General features: G+C 37.5%; 1 protein-coding gene across 1 annotated transcript; it reads left to right on the top strand.

Moving 5' to 3' along the window:
- The first annotated feature begins 115 nt into the window (after nt 1-115).
- Nucleotides 116-22,201, top strand: LOC306883329 (receptor expression-enhancing protein 2). The gene is made up of 8 exons (XM_079438511.1): nt 116-322; nt 2,643-2,715; nt 12,202-12,278; nt 12,459-12,579; nt 12,775-12,888; nt 13,687-13,834; nt 15,724-15,890; nt 19,771-22,201. The coding sequence occupies exons 1-8, from the start codon at nt 291-293 to the stop codon at nt 19,855-19,857; spliced, it is 819 nt and encodes a 272-aa protein (XP_079294637.1). The 5' UTR covers nt 116-290; the 3' UTR covers nt 19,858-22,201.
- The last annotated feature ends 834 nt before the right edge of the window (nt 22,202-23,035 follow it).

Here is a 23,035-nt window from a genome sequence, read left to right on the forward strand (position 1 = left end):
CAATAGTGTTATGGGTACCATATTAAATATTTGTGAGCGCAGCAATGAAACATAAATATTTTTTTTATTTTTTAATAACCGGAGCAGGTGCAAAGGTGTCGCTGTCCCTTTAAGAGACGCGGGCTGACAGAGCGCATATGCAGCGGCTCGCCGTCATCCTCACAGCTACACAGAGACACAGACGCACAAGATCCGCAGGGATTCCTCTGATAATCAGCATCACTCCTGAGCTCGGAATGGAGATGTTGAATAATCGACTAAAATAAGGAAAAGTCCTCGCAGAGATCAAGATGGTGTCGTGGATCATTTCGCGGCTGGTGGTGTGAGTGTTTATGCGCCGCGCGCGTGTTGTGTTTGTGTTTGTGTTGCTGCGGATACATGGCTCTTCTCAATGGAAATAGAAGATATTTCTGCTATTTTTTTATTAAAATGCTTTATTATTAATATTTAGAGGGATTTAAATGAATTCGGCTACTCTTATAAATTATATAAATGGTTAAAAAAGCGATGACTTAATCCAGACGAGGGTTCATCATGTGTGCTGCTTGTTCTGTGCACGATTAAGGCCATATGCCCCATGTATGATATTGTGCCTTAATGTACCAAACACGTCAATAGAGAATAAGCAATGTGGTTTTGGCTTAAAAACATATTGGCAGGTTTTAAACGTAACAGCTGTTGTGTATATCGCACCCATCACATCATCTCCTCTATATGCTGATGTCATCATACTTTTAAATGTCCATTTTTAATTTACTAACTGCAACCAGTGACTTCTGAGATTAGTTGATGAGGGTTTTTCTGTAAGAAGGCCTACCTACCTATGTGATTTTTCCTTGCTGGTAATGTAAAGGAGGCCAATCTGGTCCATATGACTCACACATTTGTAATGTTTGGGTCTCAGATGGGTTCCTAGTGGGATTTACAGTCAGGTGACTTTGATTCGCATTGGATCAGACCCAGTCTGCCAACTCGGATTACTAACTTCCCGATTCATTGATTACATCAAACGCTCAGGCTTCGCTCCACAATGCATGTGCAGGTCATATTATTCTGCTTGGGCACAAATGGGAGAGGTCAAATTTGTTGTTATGACTTTGTTGGCCTGGATCTAGGCCATTAGAAACAAACATCAGGTATCATTATCGTGGTTTTGCTGAATCTCATGGAATGCTTTTACTGTGGCGTGCAGATGCATTATGGGAGTCAGGCTAACAAATGGGACAGAGGGCATGTGGTCTGCCACACGCTGTCTTCATTATGCATTACACACGGTGCACATATGAACATATGCATTTACTGAATATAATGCACCCTAAGTACCATGTTTTAAGGGCAAGACACCCCAGGTGAATAGGGTAAAAAAAATGCAACAAATAGATATCGCTACTTTCCCATTGTCTTTATTAATTAAGAATTGCAAACTGTTTTTGTATTACGAGTTTCCTGAAATGGTGTATTTAGATATGCAAATGAAGCATCTAATTTGCAAACATTCCAGAAGACAAATTTGAACATAAAATAAAGCCACATACAAAATTCTCGTTTATTTTGTCGACATACTGTATTAGAGATTTTTACTGAGGGCATCTTGGATCTAATTTCAGCTCTCCATAAATCAGCCAGAAAATCCATTTTTATAAAATGAGGCAAATTGTATACAAACAACCTCCTCTGTAAAAACCTTCAAAATATCGATAGGAATAAAACTATAAATTTGGTGTATGCAAGCGCTGCTGAAGTGGAGATTTTTGTCGTCTCGTATGAGAAAACGCTCCTTTTAAGAAACTGGCCTTTAAACATGTATTTGTAATTGAAATCTACAGGTGCAAATAGATATTTTTTGGGGAAAAAAGTAACCATTTTCGATGGTTTTTCCCCCACTAGTCTCAAACAAAATATTTTATGGAAAGCCAAATAGGTCAAAATCTCTAAATTGAGCAGTCCAAGAAAAAAAACTATGGTTTTGCCTGTAGTGTCTATAGCCACAGAACACAGTTATTGGGACACTCATGCCAGCTGTCTGCAGTGCTTTCAGTGGGTAGGTGTGGTCTGTCCCGTATCCTGACGTCCTGTGGATCTGCCATTGCAGAACGTTCAGCTTTTGTCACATCAGCACTAAACGGCATGTTTGTGTGTGTGGGAGCGTGAGTGAACGAGAGCATGTGTCCGAGTGCATGCTGCATCTGCGTTTAATCCGGTCCCTTTGTGTGTGCATCCGTCTCTGTGCGCTCCGACTCCCTTTCATAAATGATTCACTTTTAATGGCTCTCAGATTCCGAGTGTTTGCTTTCAGTAACATCATCAGGCATGATTGTGTGTGTACAGTAAAGCTAGTGTTGACTGGGATATGTTTTATGGGCTTTTCACTAAAGTACAGCTCTGAATATTTTGATCAGCCACCAGTATATTGGATGTGTGATTCATAACCTGATTTATTTCTGTTCTGGTTGGATTTGAATGAACCGGTGATGTCTATCCTACCTTTAACACTTACTGTAAATAGCAGCCTCTGAAGTGTCATGATTGTGTACTTTAGCTTGAGGTAATGGTGCAAGTGAAATTGTAGATGCTGAAGTGAGCTGGTGTGATGGTAAGATGAGCTTGGTTGTGTGTTTAATAAGAGTCTTTTCTCTCTGCAGCCTGGCCTTCGGGACCCTCTATCCAGCCTATTCCTCTTATAAGGCTGTGAAGACGAAAAACGTCAAGGAGTATGTGAGTATTTCAGTGTGGCTTAAATTAGCCTGATATTTGACTCTTACAATATTATAGTCAGCAGAATTGAATGCATTCCTCTTAATGTCCGGTTAATGGCAATTAATAAACAAAATCTTACACACACACACAGGGCTTGACATTAACTTTTTGCTCACCGGCCACTGTGGCTAGTGGTTTTCCAAATTTACTAGCCACTCAGCATTTTCACTGGCCACAATTTTGTGATTTTTGTGAAATTGCGTTTTATATGACTTAATACTGCATACAAAAAAATATTTAAATTGATTTCATTTTTGACCTATTTAAAGGGCATTTTTCCCCAACCGTGCAGTTGCGTTCATTTGTTTTGATTTCTCCACCAGATTCTCTTGTTACTGATTATCCATTGTCAATCGCCGTTTACACCGAATTTAATAAAATCAGAACCATTCTCGCCAAAATTTCGGTGCAATTAGATGTTTTAATCAGATTAGTTGTCCTCCGGTCAGGCAAGTGAAATTATCTTCTTTCACTTGCCCCTTCAAAAAATCTACTTGTCCCAGACAAGCATTAATGTCGAGCTCTGTTACTGTATAATTCAACCCGCCAGAGTGGCTAGTGGGAGTGACCGTGTTACCCGCCACAGCTGAAATCCACCCGCATTTGGCGGGTTGACGGGTGTTAATGTCAAGCCATATGTGTATCTTTAAATAATTTACGATAGACCAACACAATTCACTCATTAATACAGTGTATTTACTTCCCGTGAATAGGGTACAAAACAGCACTAAAAATTTCATTTTTAATAAAAGTAATTGCCCCCTTAATCTAATAACTGGTTGTGGCACTCTTTGCAGCAACAACTGCAATCAAGCATTTGTAATAACTGGCAGTGAGTATTTCACATCGCTGTGGAGAAATTTTGGCGCACTCTTCTTTGCAGAATTGTTTTAATTCAGCCACAGTGGAGGGTTTTCGAGCATGAATGGACTGTTTAAGGTCATGCCACAGCATCTCAATCGGATTTAAGTCCTATTTAAGTAATTAAGGATTTAAGTAATATTTGCCCAAAAGTCTTGGGGATAATCAAGATATTTTTTTTGGGGGGGGGGGGGGGGGGGGGGCGTTTGGTCAGCAGTGGCTTTTGCCTTGGAATTCTCCCATGGATGCCGTTTTTGCCCAGTCTCTTTCTTATTGTTGAATCATGAACACTGACCTTAATTGAGGCAAGCGGGGCCTGCAGTTCTTTTGTTCTGGGTTCTTTTATGACCTCCTGGATGAGTTGTCATTGCGCTCTTGAAGTAATTTTGGTAGACCGACCACTCCTGGCAAGGTTCACCACTGTTCCTAGCTTTCTCCATTTGTGGATAATGGCTCTGACCATGGTTCGCTGGAGTCCCAAAGCTTTAGAAATGGCTTTATAACCCTTTCCAGACTGATACATGTCAACTATTTTGTTTCTCATCTGTTCTTGAATTTCTTTGGATTGCGGCATGATGTGTTGCTCTTTAAGCATGCTTTACTTTGTCAGACAGGTTCTATTTAAATGATTTCTTGATTCAACAGGTCTGGCAGTAATCAGGCCTGTTTTTGGCTAGTGAATTTTATCTCCGCTTTCTAAAATAATGTGGTTAATCACAGTTCTTTCATGATTTAACAGGAGGGGGGGAATTTTCATGCAGGGCCAGGCAGGTTTGGAGAGCTCTTTTCCCTTAATAAATGAAATAATCATTTAAAAACTGCATTTTGTATTTATTGCATTATCTTTGTGTAATATGAAAATTAGTTTGATCTGAATCTTTTGAGTGTGACATGCAAAAAAACAAAACAAAAAAAACAGGAAGGGGGCAAAAACCTTTCTACGGCACTTATATGAAGAGTTCATTTGCAAAAACTGATCAACCCTTAACACATTTTGTCAAAAAAGCCTGTATTTTCCACTTTCAAGGCATCGCGAGTTCACATTTTACTGCAGAAGCCAACAAGCACCCTTGTTGTTTTTGAACAGAAGCCAATAAGTCCATTTTAGCGAATCAGCACACTGTATTCAGGTCAGGTGATAAGGCTACTTTCTCTTTGAAAAGACGTGCTAGCTGAGAGGAGTTTCGTCAAAGCTGACTAAAAGTGATCGAGGATGGATAATTTCGACGAACTTGATAAACCTGTGATATCATCTTCAGGGCGAAAAAGGAAAACAAAAGCTGAAACATTTTCATGGAACCTTGAAAAAGCAGCACGTTACAATGGTGAGGGAAAAGCTCCATGTCACATCCATACACTATGATCACAACAACAACAACGTTTGTCAGGCATCTACATTGTCATCTGTGGAGATTACAAAGATTAAACAAGTGTTTTTAAAACTCTAAAAATTGAAATGTGGAGTTATCTGCTTTTGCTGTAAAACATACTTTCAAAGAACTTTAATTTTGTATATTGCCTGTATTTGTTTAGTTATTATTACTTAATCAAAACAACCCAACTGCAGTTTGATTTATATTACTTGGAATGCGCACTAAAAAAAAACGTGATTTCTGGAAAAAACAAAAAAAATGAAGTTATCGGTTTTTGCAAATGAACTCTTTATTTTTATATATATATTAGTGCCTTGCGAAAGTATTCATACCCCTTGGTTTTTTTCCACATTTTATGTTGCTGCCTTATGTTAAACTGCTTTAAATTACTTTTTTCCCCCACATCAATCTACACTCCATACACCATATTGACAAAGCAAAAACAGAATTGTCACAACTTCGTAAATTTATTAAAACATTTAAAACTCTAAGTACATTGCATAACTACTCATACCCTTAACTAAATATTTAGCTCTGGTCTGGTTTTCATTAAGGCCATCTCAATATTTTGGTGCATTGAGCTTTTCTTCTATTCTCATGAGTCCCTCAGTCCCTGCTGCTGAAAAACAGCCCCACAACATGAGGCTGCTACCAGCAGACTTTACTTTTGGGATGGTACTCTGCAGGTGATGAGCAGAGCTGGTTCCCTTCAAACATGATGCTTAGAATTGAGTTTCATCAGACCAGAGAATCTTGTTTCTCAGAGTCTGAGGGTCCTTTAGGTGCTTTTTTTTGTAAATTCCAAATGTGTTTTCTTTTGTCTTCACTGAGGAGAGGATTGAGTCTTGCCACACAGCCCTAAAGCCCAGATCGGTGGAGTGTTGCAGTGATGTTTGTCCTTCTGTAGATTTCTCCACATATCTCCACATATGATCATGGAGCTCAACTAGAGTGACCATCAGGTTCTTCGTCACCACTCTAACCAAAGCCGTTCTCCATCTTGGGGGGAGTCGTGGCCCTTGAGCAAGGCACCGAACCCCCAACTGCTCCCTGCGTGCCGCAGCATAAATGGCTGCCCACTGCTCCGGGTGTGTGTTCACGGTGTGTGTGCGTTCACTGCTATGTGTGTGCACTTTGGATGGGTTAAATTCAGAGCACAAATTCCGAGTGTAGGTAACCATACTTGGTCACATGTCACGTCACTTTCAATTGCTCCGTTTGGTCAGGATGCCAGCTCTAAGAAGAATCTTCTTCCATTAAGGGTAACAGAGAGTACATGAAGCAGAATTGTTTCTGAACTCTTCCCCAGATGTGTGGCTTGATGCAAACCGGTTTCTTAGCTGTACAGACCGTTCTTTTGACCCCAGGGCTTGGTTTTTGCTCTGCTATGCATTATCAGCTGTTGGACCTTTTATTAAGATGTGTGTGTGCCTTTCCACATCATACCCATTCAATTGAATTTGCCACAGGTTACCTTCACTCAAAGTCTAGTAACACCTACAAGCAATATGAATTTTCCTGAACTTAATTCCAAATGTCCCAGATAAGGGTATGAGTGCTTATGCAATGGAATCGTTAAAGTTTTTTTTTTTTTTTAATTCTTTTTATAAATTTGCAAAGATTTTTTTTTTTTGCTTTACCATTATAGTGTATTCGAGTGTAGATTGATGTGGAAAAAAAAAGTAATCTAAAGCAGTTTAACATAAGGCAGCAACATAAAACTATATATATATATTAGTCGTGGCCAAAAATATCGGCACCTTTGGTAAATATGATCAAAGAAGGCTGTGAATATTAATCTGCATTGTTACTCCTTTTGATCTTTTATTAAAAAAAATCACAAACATCTAACCTTTCATTGGATAATAAGAATTTAAAATGGGGGGGAAATATCATTATGAAATAAATGTTTTTTCTCAAATACACATTGGCCACAATTAACGGCACCCTTTTATTCAATACTTTTTGAAACCTCCATTTTCCAGTTTAACAGCTCTAAATTTTCTCCTATAATGCCTGATGAGGTTAGAGACCACCTGACAAGAGATCAGAGACCATTCCTTCATCCAGAATCACTCCAGATCCTTTAGGTTCCCAGCTCCATGACGGTGCTTTTTCTCTTCAGTTCACCTCCCTCATTTTATACAGGGTTCAGGTCAGAGGACTGAAATGGCCAGCAGAAGCTTGGTTTTGTGCTCAGTCACCCATTTTTGTGGTGTTTTTGAGGTTCGTGTTTGGATTATTGTCCGTTTGGAAGATCCAAACATGGCCCATAATAAGATTTCTAACAGAGTCAGCCACTTTTTTTTTTGATCTGTTGATATTTGATAGAATCCATGATGCCATGTGTCTAAACAAGATGTCCAGGACCTCCAGCAGAAATATAGGTGCACAACATCAAAAACACAGCAGAATATTTCATTGTACACATGGGGTACTTTTTATCCCTGAGTTCACCAAACCCATCTTGAGTGTTTGCTGCTAAAAAGCTCTTTTTTTTTAAAGTTTCATCTGACCATAGAAGCCAGTCCCATTTGAAGTTACAGTCGTGTCTGATAACTGAATATGCTGGAGTTTGTTTTGGGATGAGTGATGAGAATTTTTCTTGAAACCCTCCCAAACAACATGTGGTGATGTAGGTGCTGTTTGACTTTTTTTTTTTAATTTTTTTTTTTAAGGTTTTCTGACCCCGAGACTCAACTATTTTCTGCAGTTCTCCAGTTGTGGTCCTTGGAGAGTCTTTAGCCATTCAAACTCTCCTTCTCACCGTGCATTAGGACGATATAGACACACGTCCTCTTCCAGGCAGATTCGTAACATTTTATGTTGATTGGGAAGTCTTGATTATTGCCCTGATGGTGGAAATGGGAATTTTCACTGTTCTAGCTCTTTTCTTAAAGCCACTTCACTAATTTGTGAAGCTCATTTATCTTTTGCTACACATCAGAAATATATTCTTTGGTTTTTCTCATTGTGATGGATGATTAAGGGAATTGGGCTTTGTTTTCCCTCCTATTTATATTTCTGTGAAACAGGAAGCCATGGCTGGATAATTTCATGTTCATAATCACCCTGGAGTGCTCAAAATTGTGAATATGAATGGGAATATACTTCAGAGATATTTTACTCATTAGAATTTCTAGGGGTGCCAATAATTGTGTCCAATGTGTATTTGAGAAAAACATTTATTTCATAATGATATCCCCCCCCCCCATTTTAAATTCTTATCCAATGAAAGGTTAGATTTTTGTGAATTTTTAAAATAAAAGATCAAAAGGATTAGTAATGCAGATTAATTTTCACAGCCGCCTTTGATAATATTTACCAAGGGTGCTGATATTTTTGGCCATATATATATATATATATATATATATATATATATATATATATATATATATATATGCGCATGCATGCACTTATACAGTCATGGCCAAAAATGTCGGCACCCTTGTTTATTTTTTTTTTTGCATTGGAACAACACAAAAACAGAAGAGAAGGTCAAATCTGATACAATTCCACACAGAACCCAAAAAATGCACTGGACAAAATTATTGGCATCCCTAACTTAATATTTGGTAGCACCCCCTTTGGAAAAAAATACTGAAATCAGTCGCTTCCTGTAACCATGAATGAGTTTCTTACACCTCTCTACTGGAATTTTGGACCACTCTTCTTTTGCAAACTGCTCTAGGTCATTCAGATTTGAAGGATGCCTTCTCCCAACTGCTGTTTTAAGATCTCTCCACAGGTGTTCTATGGTATTTAGATCTGTAGTCATTGCTGGCCATTTCAGAACTCTCCAGCGCTTTGTTTGTAACCATTTCTGAGTGCTTTTTGAAGTGTGTTTCGGGTTATTGTCCTGCTGGAAGACCCATGACCTCTGGTGGAGACGCAGCTTTCTGACACTGGCCACTACGTTGCGCCCCCAAAATTCTTTGGTAATCATCAGATTTCATGATACCATTCACACAGTCAAGGCATCCAGTGCCAGAAGCAGCAAAGCAACCCCAAAGCATCTTTGAACCTCCACCATGTTTGACTGTAGGGACTGTTCTTTTCTTTGAAGGCCTAGTTTCTTTTTCTGTAAACGGTGCCATGATGTCCTTTACCAAAAAGCTCTACTTTTCTCATCGTTCCACAGTATGTTCTCCCAGAAGGATTCTGGTTTTGTCACAAGTTTTGGCAAACTCCAGTCTTGCTTTTTTATGCCTTTGTGTCAACAGTGGTGTCCTCCTGGGTCCCCTACCATAGCATCCCTTTTCATTCAGATGGCGACGGATAGCGCAAGCTGACACTGTTGTACCCTGTGTCTGCAGATCAGCTTGAATTTGTTTAGAAGTTAATCAGGGTTCTTTATCCACCATTCGAACAATCTTTGTTCGAATTAATAAATTTTTCATTTAATTTTGCTCTTCCGTCCACATCCAGGGAGGTTAGCTACAGTGCCATGGGCTGTAAACCTATTGATGATATTGCAGTGGACACAGGAACATTAAGATCTCTGGCGATGGACTTGTAGCCTTGAGATTGTCCATGTTTTTCCACAATTTTTTCTCTCAAATCCACTCTTTACACTTCTTTTCTTTTCTCCATGCTCAGTGTGACACACAACACAAAGGTTGAGTCAACTTTTCTCCATTTTAACTGGTTGCAAGTGTGATTACTATGTTGCCCACACCTGTTACTTGCCACAGGTGTGTCTAAATACAAATTACAGGAGCATCACAGGCTTCAAAAGCAATTATTTCTTACAATTTTGACATGGTGCCAATAATTTTGTCCATTCCATTTTTGAGTTCTGTGTGAAATTTTTATCAAGTTTGACTTTTCTTCTGTTTTTTTTTTTTGTGTGTTGTTGCAGTGCAAACAAAAACAATAAGCATGTGAATACCCATACATTTGCAATTGAAACTATTTTCTGAGAGAAGTGTTGCATTTTCTGACAGAAATGCAAGGGTGCCGATACTTTTGGCCATGACTTATGACAGATGGGCTGGTCTGAGTATTTCAAAAACTGCTGATCTACTGGGATTTTCACACACAACCATCTCTAGGGTTTACAGAGAATGGTCCGAAAAAGAGAAAATATCCAGTGAGCGGCAGTTGTGTGGACGAAAATGCTTTGTTGATGTCAGAGGTCAGAGGAGAATGGGCAGACTGGTTAGAGATGATAGAAAGGCAACAGTAATTCAGTTCTCCTCTCAGTTCTCCTCTGGCGAAATGAACCAGCATGTCAATTCCAACTGCAGCAAAGTCAGATTGTATGGGCTCAACATAATACATGTAATCTGGATTACGTAATCAGATTCCAAAAATGAAGTACTTGTAATTAGAGTAAGTTACATTTTAAAATACTCTTAATCAGACTACAGTTACTTTTTTATGGGTTACATGATAATTATTCATCATTTATTGATTCGCTCTATTTCCTCTCTTCGTTTTTTTTTAATTTTTTTTAATTTTGAAGATTAATGCTTACAGCTCATGAAAGTCAAAAATTAGTATCTCAAAACATTAGAATATTTCCTAAGATCAATCAAAAAAAGGATTTGCAAAACAGAAAAGTTTCAAGTTTTTTAAAGTATGTTCATTTATGCACTCAATACTTGGTCAGGGCTCCTTTAGCACAAAAATTCCAGCATCAGAGAGGAATGGCATGGAAGCGATCAGCCTGTGGCATTGCTGTGGCACTATTGAGCCTTCAGCTCGTCTGTATTGTTGGATTGACTGTTTCTCATCTTTCTCTTGAAAATATCCCATAGATTCCATATGGGGTTCAGGTCAGGCATGTTTGCTGGCCAATCAAGCAAGGTAATATCATGGTCAGCAAAGCACTTGGAAGTGGTTTTGGCACTGTGGGCAGGTGCTAAAGTCTTGCTGGAAAAGGAAATTAGCATCTCCATAAAGCTTGTCAGCAGATGGATGCATAAAGTGCTCTAAAATCTCCTGGTAGACTTTGGACTTGATAAAACACAATGGACCAACACCAGCAGACCGGCAGCCCAAATCATCACTGACTCCGGAAACTTCACACTGGACTTCAAGCAGCTCCACACTCCAGACCTTGATTTCCAAATGAAAAGCAAAATTTACTTTTATCTGAAAAGAAGCCTTTGGACCACTGAGCAACAGTCCAGTTCTTTTTCTCCTTAGCCCAGGTAAGATGCTTCTGATGATGTTTCTGTTTCAGAAGTGGCTTGGTAGCCCTTTTCCTGAAGACGTCTGAGCTTGGTGACTCTTGATGCACTGACTCCAGCTTCAGTCCACTCCTTGTGAAGCTCTCCCAAGTGTTTGAATCAGCTTTGCCTGACAGTATTATCAAGCTTGCGGTCATCCCTGTTGCTTGTCCACATTTTCCTACCCAATTTCTTCCTTCCAGTCAACTTTGCATTTAATATACTTTGATACAGCACTCCTTGAACAGCCACGTCTTTCAGTAATGGCCCTCTGTGACTTACCCTCTTTGTGGAGGGTGTCAATGATCGTCTTCTGGACCATTGCCAAGTCAGCAGTCTTCCCCATTATTGTGGTTTCAAAGAACAAGAGATACCCAGAGTTTATACTGTAGGGATGGCCATTTATTGAAACTTATTGTAAATATTCTAATATTTTGAGAGACTGATTTTTGACTTTCATGCTCTAAGCTCTAATCATCAAAATTAAAACAACTTTTTTTTTTGAAGTGTGTAACTTTTTTACGTTTACTTTTTCCCCCATATTCTAATTTTCTGAGATGCACCCGTGTGTGTGTGTGTGTGTGTGTGTGTATATGCGTGTTATCTTGGAGTCTCAGGTTACTGGTTGCTATGGAAACCACTAGGGCAGCAGTTTGCTCCCTCAGACACAATTATTAGCATCTCTCTCATCTGTATTACAAAGAGCACTGCCTTCCATTCATTTAGAGATGTTTAGTAAAGACAATTTGGACATTTGTATAACCTTGTATTCTTCTATTGTCTTGTGGAGATGAATTTATAAATGCAAAAGGAGTTTTGGATGACCATAGTGATGTGTCCTATGATAATAACCCAGTTGGATATTAATCTAATTGGCAGTACAGATGGAGACATAACTGGCAGTGTAGTGTTTTTCTTAAGGCAGTCATGCAAAAACACAAGGCTATATTCAGCAAGAACATGTGACCTGATGCGTGTTGATGTCATGCACACACGTGCTTGATTATAACATCTGTGTGTGTTTCTATCCTCAGGTGAAATGGATGATGTACTGGATAGTGTTTGCGTTATTTACGACAGCAGAGACGATCACAGATATGCTTCTCTCTTGGTCAGTCAATTGTTAATAATGTTTTTAGGTTATTTCAGAGATATTTGCTATCATGCTGTATACATTAGATTTTTCACATTTTTAATGTGTAGTGGTGTATTGACCATCTTAATCCCTATTATTAATTTAATGTAACTTTTATTGTATTCATTGTTAAATGTTGACCATCCCGTTTTCCAGGTTTCCGTTTTATTTTGAGCTGAAGATTGCCTTTGTTATCTGGCTGTTGTCCCCGTACACCAAAGGCTCCAGTGTGCTGTACCGCAAGTTTGTGCACCCCACGCTCTCCAATAAAGAAAAGGTACTGATACAACTTACCCCACTGAATGTCATCAAACTATTGGTAAAGATTACCCATTTAGTTTTTCTTTTTGTCCCATAAATTTAAACTACATTTTTGGCATCTTCAAACCGGTTTGCAAAAATTTTCAAACAGGTTTCCTGAACACTCCACCAATCAGAGAGTTGTCATGCATGATGTATATGTGTGTTACAGGAAATTGATGAGTACATAACCCAGGCTAAAGACCGTAGTTATGAGACCATGATGCGGTTTGGGAAGAGAGGACTCAATATTGCCGCCACTGCAGCAGTTACAGCCGCCACAAAGGTGAAATCACTGTGTTAGATGAAGTATGTATTTGTGGATCAGGGATTAATTTAGCTAAAATATGAATAATTAACACTAAAAACAGTGAGATTGTGAAATATTCTTACAATTTAAAATAACTATTTTCTGTTTGAATATATTTTAACATGTAATTTAGTCCTGTGATACAAAGCTAAATTTTCAGCATCATTACTCCAATCTTCAGAGTCACATGATCCTTCAGAAATCATTCTAATATGCTGATATATATTCACATTTCTTATTTTTATCAATGTTAAAAGCAGTTGTGCTGCTTAATATTTTTGGGGGAGGATTATTTGACAAATAGAAAGTTGAAAAATAAATCTTTTGTAACATTATCAATGTCTTTACTGACACTTTTGAACAATTTAATGTGTCCTTAATTAAAGTATAAATTTTGAACATTAGTTAAAAAAAATAAGAATTGCTAAAAATAAAATAAACCTTTTGTTTTGTGGTGGGGCCAATAGAAATATATTCAGGGTAAGTAAAGTTCTGACCTACTGGTCCAGCATAAAAAAATCTTTATTCGATCGCAAGGTGCTATTGTGAAGAGCAGATTTTATTTTTATTTTTTTATGTTGCGTATTGTGTAACGACACATCTTCGTGTATTTTGCTAAATGTAGGGCAGGGTCACTGTTCAATACACATTTTTATTTTATTCAAACTGTGGAAAGAACTTTATTGTCATATACAAGTGCAGTGCAATTGTGATGTGCCTTGAATAAGATTGAGCAATTGTAATATTTGAGTCTTTTGTGTTATTGAACTGCAGGGTCAGGGTGTGTTATCAGAGAAGCTGCGCAGTTTCAGCATGCAGGATCTGACTCTGATTCAGAACGAAGACGAGCTGCTGCTGGACAACGCAGACGACACACACACTGCCGCCACGCTACCTCGGGCTAAAACAGTCACACGCACAGGTAACTTGCACACTAAGGCTACCATCCTAACAGAATCAAACTTTATGGAATAAAACTGAATAGGCCACATTCCCACAGTGCTTTCAACAACCGTATTTACTAACATGTGTGACTCCCTAAATCTAATCCTCTACATATAGACAAGTGGGGATTGAAAATTAACCAAAGGGAAGGAACTAAAGTAAATCCGCTTCTTTAAAGCCTGTAACTATAGTGACAGATCACTTAAGTAAATATCACTTTGAATACAGCTCATATTTATAATGGTCCATCCTGTTCAAACACACACAGGCAGGTCAATGAGGTGTGGGTGTGTGTTTGTGGAGTCATTGAAAGCCTCTCTGCAGATGTCTATTGTCCCGGCCTGTTTATAATGCTGATGCTGGTGTGACCGGCATGTGATTCAGCTGCCTACTGGCTGAGAGACAGGAGAGGTTGATCTGTCATGCGCAACTGCACACTGTTTTCAATTTGTTGGATGAGTTTCAGCGCTCATTTAAGCAGTTCAGGACAAATGCTGAGTTTGACCTCTTCAAATACAGTGACGTCACAAGACTCGCAAGTCGCTGAAGGTCACGGCCCTCGTGTGAGGCTTTACAACAAACAAAAGAAAGTCTGTGGTAGAATCACAGAGTTCCACAGAGGTGATCATTTCAGTAATGAGATGTGTAGTGATTTTATTAGCCTTCAGAACTCCTTCATTGAATTACAGAGCGTCAAAGATACATTGTGAATGGACAAGCAAAAGGCTTTTCTAAAGACATCTTTGTGTTTCAGGCTTTGAATGAGGCCTGGCAAGCTTTAAATGCCAGAGAGAGTCTATTCACCAGATAGCCAGTGATCACACCGCAAGACAAATTTGACGCTTGTATTTGATTTGGTTGATTAATTTTTCATTCACATGACCTAAATGTGGCTTGTATTAGATACTGGTCTAAACAGGCCAAGATCTAAACTTTTTATTGTATTGCAACAAAATTTCCTAATATCACTTTATTGATCTTCTGTAGTGCTGTTAATCGATAGTTTAAAGTATCACCAATAACAATGCTGTTACTAATGTTTCTGGGGATAAAATGAGTCGATATAACTATTCAACGTTGCAATAAAATGTGTGATCACTTTTAAAATTTTAATAGGCCTAAACTTTTACAGAACACAAAACATTCTCTTCATTTAAGTGAACCTAAAACAATCTTCAAATAAACCCATTATAATAAATGTCATATTTAGCTGTGCTTTTAATATATTGTGCAGTATTTAGAAATATGATGTTTCTGTCTGTCAATATCAGCTCTCTCTGTTTGAATTGTTTCCCCAGGTTTTTTGTGCACTTATTTTGACAATAAATAGGAAAATCAACAGAGATTGTAAGTAGCGCACAGATAACGTGATTATGTACTGTAATGCCAGGCAAAGGATGTAGAGAAAAATATACCGGCATAGTTACTTAAGGAAGGGGAGAATAAAACAACAGATGCTGCTTTAGTTGTATTAATGAACACATTGTTTTTTGACAGCCCTAATATTGTTATCTGACAATTTATTTTGTCTTCCAATTTTTTTTTTTTTTTTTTAAAGCTTTACATTTTAAAATATATGCAATGTATTTTCATATATCAAAGTGGCCCGATCTAAATTGAAAATGTCTGCAGATTGGGTGAAAAATCAAAAAAACGACTTGAGCAACATTCAGCTGTGGTGAAAATGTAGCTTTAGAGACCTACTCAAAATCTGGCTGTTCAAATAATTTCTCAAATTAATACAAAGCAGGTAGCAACATGTCACATTCGTGGCAGCTGCACATCTAGAAGGAAAAAAATCCAGTATAGCACAAGTTGCGGAGTAGAAAGAAATGTGTCTAAACTTTAATTATTATTTTTCTTCAGTTCGTGCCACACCCATACCGGCTGACACCGAATCACAGCACAGCTCTCGCTCTGATGACCAGTCAGATAGCAGAACGGAGCATTCAGATGAAGATGCAGCAGATAAGGCCCCCAAACGTGCACCAAGCGTCAGGGCAGCCAAGAAACCTGCCGCTGCCAAGACAGAGGTACACAATTAATTAGCTGTTTCTTCCCCCACTCTGACTTTTTAAGTGTACAGTATTACAGTGTGTTATAAAAACCGGCAAGGGTAGAAGTATGAGAAGATGAACAGATATCTTGATAGTGTCCTATGCTTTGTTTTCACTCAGAACAAACTGTATTATTTAAAGTGCCCCTATTATGGATTTTTGAAAATGAGCTTTCATGCAGTGTGTAACGGCTCTAAGTGAATGAAAACATCCTGCAAAGTTTTAAATCTGAAAGTGCACTGTGAATAAAGTTATTGGGCCTCATTCATGAAACACGAGCAGAATTAATTTTTGTGTAAATCGTTCGTAAAGCTGTTCTGAAGTAAATTTTCGTATTCATGAAAATGTTCGTATTTTCAAAACGTTAGTTGGTACGAAATGTTTTTTTTCACTTTTTAGCTAGCCGTAAAATCGATGGAGGAGGGGCGGGACAAATACCACATAGACCAATCATCCTACTTGTACAACACCTGAACAACAATAGAGAAGTTAATATTGCTGGTTACTAGGGGTGTGCGATATATATATCGTCTGCGATTAATATCGTAATTGTTGTTTTAACGATGTGCAATTTGACATTATCGAGTATTTTGCAAAAACCAAACAACACGGAGTGCACGCATACATTACTGATGAAGTCTAGACTAGAGCACTTGCGCATTTAGAGTGTGTTCTTTCACTGCATGATTCAGTCTATGAAAATGCATTAAGAAAGATAACAAAATTCAAGATATTGGGGCAGAAAATTTATATTTATATCATTTCATAGTTAAAAATCACACGAAGAGTGCCTTTTTTTTTTTTTTTTTTTTTTCTTCAAAAATCAGCATGATTACAAATGTGATATTGATTTTATACAACAGTTCAATAAACAAGTTAATATTAAGAGACTTAAGTTTTAGACACCATATTGCCTGTTTTTGCGTAATATTCTTCAAAATGAGATGCTAGTAATATGTTACTGCTGTGGATAATCCACTTCATGGCAACCAAATCGACAGGGTTTTTTTTTTTTTTTCGTTTTTTTTTTTACAGTCTATGGGAAAACCGCTGTATTCAAGCGTTTTCAAGCGCCACCAGTTGGCCGTTTTCAGAAGAGCACCTGTCATTTTTCAGGTGGCTAAAAACGCTTTGGTGGACACATGTTATTGAATATTTATTGTTAGCCATATGGCCTATTAGTCTTTTTTTTTTGTTTTTTGCAATTTGAAAAATACTGGAGCCCAACTTGAGAAAGTAGACCAGAATATTCCACTGTGTTCCTGGACACGAAATTTGCGTAGCTTTACTCATAGGTGGGGATTGTTAATTGTGAATGAGCGTGCACGAGCGCCCTATTTACGAATGATTGGAATTCATTAACATACGCATGTTTAACAATCAAATCGGATGTTTACGGAGGAGAGTTTTCAGGAAGGTCCGTTTTACGTGCAAATTACTCGGAATTTACTAATGTTTCATGAATGAGGCCCATTGTCTCTCAAAAGAAAGTCAACTCAATCTTTTAAACGAGTCATTTTTCAAATGAATCCCAAGCCGTTTCATGTTGACGTCAACATGAAATCTTAGCATATTGCCCGCCCACTTGTTGCGCGCGCAGACCTGGGAAAACTACTTCAGTCGATTTTTCGCGTTGGTCTGAATGAAAATGCAGATTCATTCTTTGCCACTAGGTGCCGCTTTTTTTTGTTTCCCCGGTAACAGCTGTACATAAAGCAGCACTGTGCTCACAAACTCTGCTTTAAATGAAATCGACCAATCGGACCAATCACCGCAGATTAGCGTCATGCAAAGGAGGGGTTTGGAAAAATTTATCGTTTGGGAGTCATTGAGCAAATAAGGTAAAAATAAATGCATATTATAAGACAATGAAAGTGTTTTTTGACCTTGCATGCATGTCAACCTCTTGTTGGGGACTCCCAAAACCAAAATATTAACCTTTCATAACCCATAATAGGGGCACTTTAAAATACTTGGTTTTGTTGTGACCGTTGGGGCTGTTTAGCATTTGTTGATTGTGGCTGGAAGATTCAGTATTCAGGAAAGCAGAAAGGTTTATAACAACTAGAACATCATCCATTACCTTTTCCTAATATACAGTTGAAGTCAAAACTTTACATACACCGTTCAGAATCTGCAAAATCTTAATTATTTTACCAAAATAAGAGGGATCATACAAAATGCATGTTATTGTTTATTTAGTACTGACCTGAATAAGATATTTCACACACAAGATGTTTACATAGAGGCCACAAGAGAAAATAGTTGAATTTATAAAAATAACCCCGTTCAAAAGTTTACATACACTTCATTCTTAATACTGTTACCTGAACGATCCAAAGCCGTTTTTTTTGTTTAGTGATGGTTGTTCATGAGTCCCTTGTTTGTCCTGAACAGTTAAACTGCCTGCTGTTATTCAGAAAAATCCTTCAGGTCACACAAATTCTTTGGTTTTCCAGCATTTTTGTGTATTTGAACCCTTTCCAGCAATGACTATGATTTTAAGATTCATCTTTCCACACTGAGGACAACTGAGGGACTCATATGCAACTATTACAGAAAGTTCAAATGCTCACTGATGCTCCTGAAGTAAAAAACATGCATTAAGAGCTGGGGCGTGAAAACTTTTGGAATTTGAAGATCAAGGTAAATTTAGCTTAATTTGTCTTCTGGAAAACATGTAAGTATCTTCTGTAGCTTCTGAAGCGCAGTACTAAATGAAAAAATATGATATTTAGGCAAAACAAGAGAAATTTACTCATCTTCATTCTGTTCAAAAGTTATAATGCATTTTTAAAAGCTCTTAATGCATAAAATAATAATAAAAAATAATAATAATTTAAAGCAATTTACCATAAAGGTTCGATCACATTTACTGTTGTTCTGGGAATTTTCCAGGTGAAATACAGACATTTTATATGGAGCGCCAGAGATGACTTGCAGGGAAAAAAGATTTATATCATGGCCACAAATTCCACCAATTCATTCCCACATCTTACTAAAACGTCAGCACGATTTACTAATTCATCTCTTGTTTTAAGCACATCATGTACACAATTTATTAATTCATTCCCTCAATTTAAGTAAATAGTGATCCCCATTTAGGATTACTAATTTATTACTTTGTTTTATGAAAATCCATTCTATTTTGTTGAATGATTTGTGAATGGCCTATTGCACCCTCTTTGGCAACATACTATATCCCCATCACAGTCCTGTTATACTTTATTCATAACAGCAGCAAGTGGCCTTTTCTCAATTAGCAAGGATTAGTAAAACACTCGTGATTCTACTAAAATGTGGCAACGATTCTCACGTTTCTCACGATTTACTTAAAATGAGGTGACGAATTAGTAAATTGTGCTGGCGTATTAATTCGTGGGAATGAATTGTTCACTCGTGGCAACAATATAAAAAATGTTTCCCGCATGTCATGCCCAAGGTTCAGTATAATTTCAATAGGATTCCATGTGATTTGGGAATTTTGTGCAAAGGTGAGCATTCCACGTGCAATTTTTATAATTTAAAAAAAAAAATTCCAATGGGTTCATGTTGTACCATGGACTGCTAAATTTCACTAAAGTTCACCTTAAGGCTGCAGCATAACATAACATTGGTGTCTGAACACCAGTCTGGACTTCAGTCTGTCACATCAGCCCGCATGAATGTAAACCAGAATGAGAGATTCCTGTTTATTTTCTGTATACATATTTTTCTTTCGAGTGTTTGCTGTCATGAGCCCATGCCTTCACTGAATTGTATTCATCCAGTTGCTCGAGAAGATCTTGTTATAACCGTAAAAGGTTTTAATACTCTTCCTCTTTTCTTTACCACCATATCCTACTGTCATCCCCAGCAGACCACCAAGACAGTGAAGAAACCGACAAAGAAGAAAACCACCACCACCACCACCGCGGCCAACAACAATGTTGAATCACCATGAGTCACACTGCGCTTATCCATCCCTGGACCACACAAACATTCACGTGCTTTCCCATACTAACATTAGTGCTCTTCGCTTTAACAGATACGTTCTTACAACTGCAGATACACACACAAACTAAGATGCATCGCCTGAGGCTGTTTTTATCTAGTACGTTTAATGCGGTGAAGAAGTTAAGACGTCTGGCTTAATGCATTCATTTTCTCAGTTATCACTCCCATGCTTGTGTTTCAAGTAAGTCTGGGTCTTTTTCTTTTTAGGCCTTAATGTTCAAAAGCATGAGATCAGAAAGCAGTGCCTGCACATGATCATGATCACCACTGTTTCTTATAACCACAGAATCCATACCAGAGCTTCATGTTTTCTATAACGGAGGCCAATTCTCCTTTTTTTAGCATGTAGGACACACACTATGGGACCAACAAGAATCGGGAACAGAAAAGTCGGGCAATTAAATGAATAGATTTACAGCATCCGTGGAGAGTTCTAGAGGTGCCCAGAGCGGTTCGGTTCTCATTCCGGGTCACCGAACGTCCCAAGCCCAAGATTTGTTGTGAATATTCATGATTAAAGAGGTCAGATGTCTACTGGAAGCTGCAGGCACTCAAACGTTCTCGCCGTTAATAGCCCTTTTGTCAGCTGGGGCTGGAGGCGTTCGGCGCCCATAAGCTGTCCCTTGTGCTAATTCTGCATTCGTGTCGCGTGATGTTACACATTTTGCTCACGTTTATACAAGCGGTAGATGAGATAGCAGGTGTCATCTTCTGTTTTTGGTCACAAAACAGAATCACATGTTGGCCAGTAAAGAACAAGATCCCTCTGTCTTGAGTAATCCGATTTTTTTTTTTTTTTTTTTGTCAGTTCTTGGCATTCTGTTGTTGTGGCTTACTTAGCGAACTCAAATATTCCATATCAGTTTGTAATAGCGTTGAACAGACTCGGTTAGCACAACACAAAGCATAGCATCCGCTAAGAGTTGACTGATGATTCACTGTGGCGAAATGGTCAACCCTCGTTGTTGAAAATCTTAAAAGGTGCTTTTGGAAAACATGCTGGCTTAAAATCCTCTGGTCATTTATTAAAACATTTTTTTTTTTATTTTAAATTGGATCCTGTGAACAAAGTTAATTTGAAACTGCATGTAGCCCTGAATCCAGATGTGGGCAGTTGTGTTTCCCAGCACAGTTGTACGGAGTTGAAGGATTTGCAGTTTGAAGTACAGTGTTTTGCATTACGACATGCAATACCACCGAGAGCTCATAGGGGGCTGTACAGGAAGAGAGCTCAGTGCTGTTCCTGTCAGTTTGAATGATTATACATGGATGGGGAGCGGTTTTGAATTACGATGTATTTAAATCAGTCTGTTAATTAGCTGAAATTTTCATTTGTATAATACTATTGACTGTACAAAATGACAGCCTTAATTTAATAGGCTTTTTAAGTTAAACATTTATTTTTTGACGTTTACATTGAGTTTGTCACTTTAGTAGGTTACGATGTACAGAAACTTTTTTTTTTTTTTTTTTTTTTTTTTTGTAAAAAGTGCTGTTTGTTTTGTGCATATTTGTGGTGTTTTAATTCACGAGTTTCTGTCTTCTCTCTGCCTTTTTTTTTGACTATTTGGTCTTGGAAAGAAATGTGGACAGTTGTGTGTGAGAAGGACTGATTTATAATTTTACAGTTCATTTTAACAGTGCAAAACATGTCAGTCTTACATTTAATAGTTATTAGCAGATAGCTGTTTCTGTAGAAACGCACGGTTTAGAAATAACATGCGGTGATGCACATCTGTCGTCATGACACATTGCTGTCCTAACTATCATCGTGATCTTTGTGTTACTGATTGGCTACTTGACATTTTCTGTGTCTCAGTCTCCGGAGTAATTCAGTTTTTAAAAGAATCTTTATTTGAGATCTTTTTTTCTTTTAATTAAATGTTAGTGTGGTTGATGTTCACCAACCCACACAAAAATTACAAGTCGGTCTCACTTCTCATCTTTTCTTTGTTCCATACTGTTTTTTGCCCCCCCCCCGTTCAGTATTTCTTATTTGCATAAATAAAAATGACAATAACAATCTTTTATTTTTTCTTTGCTTTGTCAAGGCCCACACAAGGTGAGACATGACAAATTGAACATTTTTCTTTTATATTTTCTGTAATGTGTTGGAAATTGGTATTATTGCATATAAAGATTTGAACTGTGTGAGAATAGTCAACATTAATATATTGTTTGTGCCAATTCTCAATGCTCTTAATATATTAAAAGAATGAAAAAGAGATTGCTGCTAAATGTGTACTAACTGACCTTGAATTATTATTCAATAAAATGCAATTACATACCTAATGGATTATTCATTTAATTGTCATTTAGTGCCTAATTAAAACTACTTTGATTCTTTTTCTTCTTTTTTAACTCTGTTCATCAGAAAGAGTATACCAGGTGAAATGTTTCTAGGCAATTGTATCTGGCAAACCTCCTGCACAGCTCCGTTCTTTATTTATTTGTGACTCCATTGGTTTTGGGGGACACCATAAAGATGTTTAATTTTGCTTATGTCTGCTTATAAAGTTATAGAATACCCATATCCCTTCTGTACAACAGTAATAACTGTGCAACCTTTAGCTGCATGAACAGCAACCATAATTCAATATCTGCCTTCAGTTTTTTTTTTTTTTTTTTTTTTTTTTTTGGAGGATGAAGAAATCCTTTCTCTTTTGTTTTAGTTTAGGTGTTATAAATTCTCAATCTTAAACGGCTTCAGAATTCAGACCAGTTAGATTTAGATGTATACGATATTTATATAAGATATAGCATAGATTTAAGTTTAGCATGTGCAGAATGATGCATTATTATTATTATTATTTATTATTATTATTATTATTATTATTAAGAGGAATACTTTTTCTAGTTGTAAAATGTAAACCGTACAACAGGTCATCTACCTCACTAGCTATACTGTAAAAAATGACAGCTAATTTAACTGTAAAAGACTGTAAAAATACTACAGTAAAAAGCTGTTATATGGTTAACAGTAGGTTCCCCTACTATAAAAAAAAACTATTGGACATTACATGTAATTTTACAGTAGTATACCGTTTTTGGAAGTGAAAAAAGAACATATAATTTGCAGTAAATAACTGTAAATTGACATTGCCAGATTTCCCTGCATTACATTT

Source organism: Barbus barbus (assembly GCF_936440315.1).
Source record: "Barbus barbus genome assembly, chromosome: 17".
Taxonomy (NCBI): Eukaryota; Metazoa; Chordata; class Actinopteri; order Cypriniformes; family Cyprinidae; genus Barbus; species Barbus barbus.